General features: G+C 49.2%; 1 protein-coding gene across 1 annotated transcript in view; it reads left to right on the top strand.

The window, feature by feature from the left end:
- Positions 1 to 2,047: 2,047 nt before the first annotated feature.
- The window catches only part of Gpp (DOT1 like histone lysine methyltransferase grappa), a gene marked incomplete in the record, with an annotated part of 66,841 nt that continues 61,984 nt past the window's right edge, over positions 2,048 to 6,904 (top strand). The window contains 2 exon segments of the mRNA XM_077692707.1: positions 2,048 to 2,218; positions 2,501 to 2,541. Of these exon segments, the coding sequence (XP_077548833.1) occupies positions 2,150 to 2,218; positions 2,501 to 2,541 (110 nt within the window).

The following is a 6,904-nucleotide window of genomic DNA, read 5'->3' as shown; positions in this document are numbered from 1 at the left end:
TGCATACGCGTCGAGGGGCAATAGACTCGTGAAGCCGTGGGCGAAAACGTGCAACCGCAACGGCGTTGCTACGACCTGCTTCCTTTCTAATGGCGTCGTCGCGTTCACCACCAGTGTTACCACCGCTGAATTCTCAGTGTTGTACGCCTTTTTGCAAAGGGTCTATTGCCCGCCAACAGCTAGACTTCCACGGGCTTGGGCAAAGCCCGCCCAATCCAAGCAGCGAACGGCGTCTGCTCTCAACAAAACTTGCTTGAAAAGTTGAGATCTTCTCAGGCCTCCAGCGCTTTCTTCATGAAGAAAGCGCTGGAGGCCTGAGAGCAATTTGAGAAGCAAATTGCAATTTCCTTCTCAGTTAGGGGCATTATTGCATCGTTCAATTTCCGTAACATATTCCCTAAACAGTTAACTTCGCCAATGCGTAGCCTAGCTCTTTGTAACCCCTGCCAATGAGCATGCACCGTACCACCCGTTACCACCGGCACTAATCCTCCCTGTTCTGTGCTACTATCACACTACTATCGCTATTATCTAGCAACGTTTTTGACTCTGCCGCTACAACGTGGAAGCAGAGCGTTTCGTTTTGACGAAGATAGATGGCGCCTCCACATTATCATCATCATCAGCGGAGGGCTTTTAGAGGTACTTTTGAAGCTGGTGAAGAACTAACTTCGAGTTAACCACGCAGGTATAAGCGCGCGGTTGCTACCGTCGTGCTTAGCTGGTGCGCGAACGAGTGCTGATGTAGAAGAGAACAAAAAAGAAACGTTGAAACGCAGTAGTAGTAGTAGTATAAACGTTTATTTGCCATAAATGGTAAAGGAGCGGATGATGATCTCCTGCGTTGGTCTTGAGGTGATCACCCCCTTTGGTTGGCGTCCCTAGTCCGGGATGCCATGGCCTGCCGCAGCACGAAGAGCCCGGTTCACCAGACCACGCTGGTTCTCCAGGACCGCGCTGGTCAGCACGGCCTCCCACTGCTCCGATGATGGCGCCAGGACCTCCGGTAGTTCCTTGACGCCCTTACACTCCCACACCATGTGGTATAGGGTGTTGGGCGTTCCGCTGCAGAACTGGCATTCGAAGCTGTATAATGTGGGGTACATCATATGCAATTGTGTGGCATGTGGGAAGGAATTTGTCTGAAGTTTTCGTAGTTGTGTTGATTCTTCTCTGGTGAGCTTTGGATGTGGAGGTGGGTATTTCCTTCTTGTAAGCCTGAAACGCAAAGTAAAATAATTATGCTAGGCGCCACGTGCACGCGTGCTCGCTCCTAGCAGCAATCAGAAACATTTGCCCATTCACAAAATTGACACAGTAACGCGTGATTGTATCACCTGCTACCTGCTTGAATAACGGTGCAAACAAGCGCGGAGTAGCAATTCGGAACGTGAACTAAAAAACTAATTGCGCAATTTGAGACGGCCAAAAGAGGGGAGAACACAGGACTGGCGCGGTCCTGTGTTCTCTCCTTGTTGTGGCCGTCTGAAATTGTGCAGCGCCAACTCGCTCACCAAAAAGTCCTTCTAGAGTAATTCGGAGTCCACCTCTTCGCGCCGGGGACATGTCCCGAACTGTCGATTTTTATTTCGTGTACGCCAATAGGTTGACTGCGACAGGAAACTTACCACATGACGTCAGTGGGAAGAGTAATTCGTAATCATAACGATACGGCGCACATCCAAAAAGAATACAAAAGCGCATGACACGCGCAAACTCAACGAAATCTGGCTAAATATGAAAGCAAAGGAAGTTTCAGCTTCACCGCATTAGAGCTTGTCCGCAAGCCCGTCTCCACAAAAAAAAAATAGCGGCTTATAGGGTCCTCTATCGGGCAAATTTAAAAGCCAAAATCGACCCTCGTTTGACTCAGCAGTTCATATTAAAAGATCCCGCTAGATGGCCACACCGTCGTTAGCAACATGCACTTTGAGTGGGAACTATTCGGTTTCGTTTTTGGTTTGCCCGCTCGCGAAAGGGGGGAGGAGGGGGGGCGGTTCGGCGTCCGACCAATGGCGTGCCGACGCGCTCGTCACGTGACCAACCATCACACATGGCGGCTGCGATCATGGAGGCAGTCCATGGCCGTCGGCCCCTGCGCATCGCTGCGGTCGTCGCGGCACGACCTCAGCTCGTCAACTGAACGCCCATGGAGTTACGGCTCCACAGCCCCGCCGGCGCTGAGCCGGCGGTCTACCCTTGGCCGCTCTCGACCTCGGTGAGTGTTCTCCGGGAAGGCGAAAGCGAAGACGGTGACCCTCGACTTCGGTTCCCATCCGAGCGTTAGGCTTAGGCCGCCTGCGGGCTCCTCTGCGGCGAAAAACTACCGTCCGTGCGGGCTTTTCGGCGCTCCGTAGTGGTCGTAAAGGCGAGCGTAATTTCCGGGAACGTTTCGTACGTGTCGAACGACCGACTCCAGCGCCTACGACGCCTGTGCGAATCCGACGCGGTCTTTAAAAGTCTCCTTATTTATGTCTTTTTTTTTTTGTTTGTCTCGCAGGACAAACATGACGGTGCCATCGAAATCGTGGAGACAATACGGTGAGTGGCGCCGGTTTCTTTTGGCTAGCCGTGTCTTCTCATCTCGTGCGGGGTTCCCCCGCTGAACTCTGTGGCGCGTGTGAGCTGCTTGTTTCGAGCAGGTGATTGACTTCACGCGTCGCTAGAGATGATGCACTACTACTGGCGTGGTTGGCTGTGTCGCGCAGGACGCACCTGCTCTTGGCAGGTCGTAAAGAGACGCTTCTCACCGTGTTGCCACTGTGTGTGGCGCTTAAAGGGAAACCTTTCGTTGTAGCCGTTTGTGATGTGTGTGTCTTTGATGCCGCCGCGCTGTTCTGCCTTCAACGCACCTGTCGACGCCGTGAGACGGAGAGCCGCGCTGAAGTTATGGACACGGTTTCATGATCGTCACAAAGCGAAAATCTTTCTTTTTTAATTAAAGCAGGCGCATTCGGGGAGTCGCACGTGCTTACCAGCGACTGAAGTTGGTTCTGATTGAAGGAGTAAGAAAAAAAAAAACGATGTTAAAGCTGCATTGTTTTCATTGCCGCGGGGCGGAGACGTCAAGAGAATGTTTGATCGTGCCTTTGTTTCCATTTTCCCTCCTCAAGTTTTGCAACGTAGCGTCGGGAGACATATTTCCGTGCTTCAGCTTTTCTTGGGCGATGCTGTTTTGTAAAACGTGGGCTGTTTGGGAAATTTTCTGATGTCTGTCGAAATTCAGGAAACATTACGAGGGTCTCTGTTTTGAGTTGTCAGGGAAGCTTATTGGCTTGTGCTGCGTTATTGTTGGATTTGCATTGAGGCCGTTTTAGCCTAGCTGTCTCAAATCACTGCGCTCGGACAACTTTGGACAAACTTCAATTCATTCGTGTTTTGCAGATATGTGTCGTTGGCGCATACTTTTTTGGGTCTTGCAAAAACCTGCACTGAAAAAGCCTGTCGTAACTGGCAGAGGTGCCTTCACCATTTAGTGATCACAGAAATACGCGTGCTTCTATTTATGCTTGGTCTCAAATATGAGTTTCCATGCTCGAGGAGAGACATTGTTCCCTTAGAAATTTTTTGTGGCTATTCAAGATCGTGCAGTTGACATTTTCGCGGCATGCTGGGAGCAAGCCTGCAGCCAGTTGTGTCTGTACTGTCTTATAAGTTCGTTGTCGCAAAAACCCGATTGTTGTAGCAGAATTTTTGTTGACCGTTGCATTGAATACTGGCTTACATCACCTGCCTTTATGGTTTTGAAGAACAAGAGCGTGACGTATTGCAGTGATTGATTCAGATTTTGGCTGAGATTACAGGTTCAAAACCACCGATATTTCGGTCAAGTTAGCTACGCAATGTCTCGTGCATTAAAGGGACAAATGTTTTATACCCATTGTTGCACTTAACCAACTGATAGCCTTTCCAATGCAACAGTAGTTGCCCAAATATGACCGCTCAGTGGGAAGATATTGGGGGCATCTGTGGGGAGGTTGTTTTTGCAAAAACAGGGAATGGTTTTTGGCAGCACGCTCAAAAATGCTTGCTTGCTTTGAAGCATGCATTTCCGCAAATGGGACACTTCAAAGGAGCCATGAAGACAAAATACAAGTTGAGTTTATCAGAAAGACTGCTTTGTCCCGATAACAATGATACCAATATCACCGTAATCTTCGAACAAGTAACGGAGATATGAAAGAAAACGTGTGAAGCAGTCGCGACCCCCTAGCCAATTTCCCGCAACTTTTCTATGACGTCATGGAACCTTGTTTGTGCGATTGGCGGCCGCCTAACTGACCTGTTGCGACAACACATGACTGGACGTCTGTAATGGGGCCACTAGTTCCATTTGACCGCATCACTTGAATGCTAACGTGCTGTTAACGCACTAAAGATTATTTTTTATTGTTGGCCCGTATGACGTCATTCTTATCCATAACACGTCACTGTGGCGCAAAATTTGAAAGTTTTTCAATACTTCTTGCTTTTTTTTTTCGTAAAAAAAAACATCTTTTGTGGCTGTAATGCAGCTGAGTGAGATACTGAATCCTAGTTCTTTCAAATTAAACGAAGTTGTATTTTCTCTTCATGGCTCCTTTAAGTGAGTTTGTCGTAGTCGTTATTTGTGGCTGGTTTGGACAGTCTAACCTGTGCATGCTATTATGTGGCCATTAAACTTAAGAGCCCTAGTTCATCTGTAATGGGGGGCAGGGGAGGGAGTGCAGTGACTGCAGCAGTGATATCACACTGGTTACCGATGCCATCTGAGCTTTCAGAATTTATCTTCCATGCTTGATATCGGCTTTTTATGAGGTTTGTATATTGTACAAGTATGCAAACCTTATTCTCTCATTGTGTTGTCATGCCAACGTCGGCGGAAAAAGTAGTGTGAGGAAAAAAAAAAGCAGCGTTTTTGTGAACACACGTTTGTCGTCAGAACAGTGTCTACGCATTCTGGACTTTATCTGGTGGGCATTAAACAATTGTCACAGCTCGCTTCAGTGTCCCCTTTAAACATCAAAGATATTTGTACTTCGTAAGTAACAATAAAGCGGAAATATTTTACTTTCGTTTTTAACTTTGAAAGCCAGTGTCCTTCCAGCATTGGCATCGCAAGACCAGCTAGTTAAATATTTCGGTTCCGTTAGTTCTGTCTAGGGAAGAAAATATTAGTATGTCAGAAAGTTTGTTATGAATCCATTGGAAGGCATGTATTGTTTCTCGCTAGAACAAACGATTGGTATGCTCCATTGAAACACGCAGCTCTTTTACAGTTTTATGTTCATTGGGCTCCACAGGTGGTTTGGGCTAGTTTGCTGGCTTTGTTGTTTTAGCTTTGAGCAAAAAAGCGATATGCTTACAGCTGCAGGCAAGCACAAAATGTTTGTTTTTCTTGCGCTCCAGAATTGGCCTAGTTCTTTTTAAGTGTTCTTCGTTTCAAGATCCGATGGTTCGATTCGCCGTCGATAAAAGCTTGTTATTTAACGTGAGAATTTAACTCGACAAGAGAAACAGCACTTGAGACGTAATTTTAATGGGAGCAATAAATTTGTTGTCAAGCGCTGATGCTTTTTTTTTTGTGAATTAACGTGGGTGAAGCTAAATTTACATTTAGCAGTGTTTGGCATGTTTTCTTTTTTTTAAATAGGGATTATCTAATGCTTAAATGGTTCCCACAATACAGTGTGGGGTAACGGCGCTATATCATTAAGCTGCCAGCGTGTCCGTAGTCTACCAGCTCAGGAAGTCGGAAATACCAATGTCGCCGGTAACCGACAACCAGTCGCGCTCCATCGTGGAGGCGTGCCCTTTCAATGGAGATTCCGTCGTTGCAAGCGGCAACACAGGCTGACCTTGCGCGAACCTTCGGTAACCAGGAAAGGAGAAAAAGCGAACCAGTGGTTACCTAACCTTTTTTTCTGCGCGCGCGCGTCCCACGCACGCCGAATCCTGTTTTTCTCGCGCGCCATTGTCGATGAAATTTTCCCCCTCCCCTTCGACGACGTCCGTTTCTCGCGAGGTGTCCGTCGACCGCGCTTGATTCGCGTCGTTGTAGCGTGCATTCCGCGAGGTTCATTTTTCCATTTCTTTTTGCAAGTGGTCGACTCGCCGAGCGCCCATTCTCGCCGAAACCCCTTGCTTCCGCGATCGTGCGGCCGCTGCTGCCGAGAGGTGCGGCGCCGCACAACTTTGTTTCTCGTCGTGCCCTCCTCCCCCTTTTTTCCTTCTTCTGCTTGCGCAACCGCGCGAGCTTCCTTACCGGTTATTTTGATAGCGAATTTCGGGTTGTTGCACCTGTCGACCTTGAACTGGTGAGACCCGCGCACTCGCCCTCTCGGACGGCGTCGTCTGCTTGCCGGGCTTGGCGTTCGTCGTCCGCTGCCCGGCCTCGTCGATTGGTCAGCCGAGCCGGCCCTTTCCTGGCTCGTCCACCACCGATTGAGGATGTTGCGGGGGAACAATAAGAAAAAAGGAAAGAAACTGGTCCGCTGCCCTCGTTTTTTTTGCTTTTCTCAGCCACGTTCGTTGCACCTTGGCACATCGGAGCGTCGGATGTAGCGGATGTTGCCACTTTCGCCCCGCTGTCGTCTGCAGAGGGTCTTGTGAACGCGCGTGAATACGCGGTACGCCCAAACGAGACGCGATCGTCTGCACGGGGAGCAGACGACGTCGTTGCGCAAGCCAGGCCGTGCCCCGTGAACCCGTTTTCGCCCCCTCGGTGGGTTCATCCGGGGATTGGGATGGTGTTAAAGGCCTTTGGCGGCATTTGCCCCGCTCGCGTGCCGGCGCGATTAGATAAAGGTCACGCTACTCGGGAAGGAAGTTACACTTTCTCGTTATGGGCGCGACTGCAGTTATCTATCTGCGGCGGTGGCAACATGTATGTCATGTTTGCCCGCCTTATCCTCGCATCGCGCAA

Source organism: Haemaphysalis longicornis, unplaced genomic scaffold, assembly GCF_048455015.1.
Source record: "Haemaphysalis longicornis isolate Haplotype H1 unplaced genomic scaffold, Haemaphysalis longicornis Haplotype H1 scaffold_12, whole genome shotgun sequence".
In the NCBI taxonomy this organism is placed as follows: Eukaryota; Metazoa; Arthropoda; class Arachnida; order Ixodida; family Ixodidae; genus Haemaphysalis; species Haemaphysalis longicornis.
The sequence above is the reverse complement of the archived record's forward strand: the minus strand, read 5'-3'. Positions and strand labels throughout refer to the sequence as shown.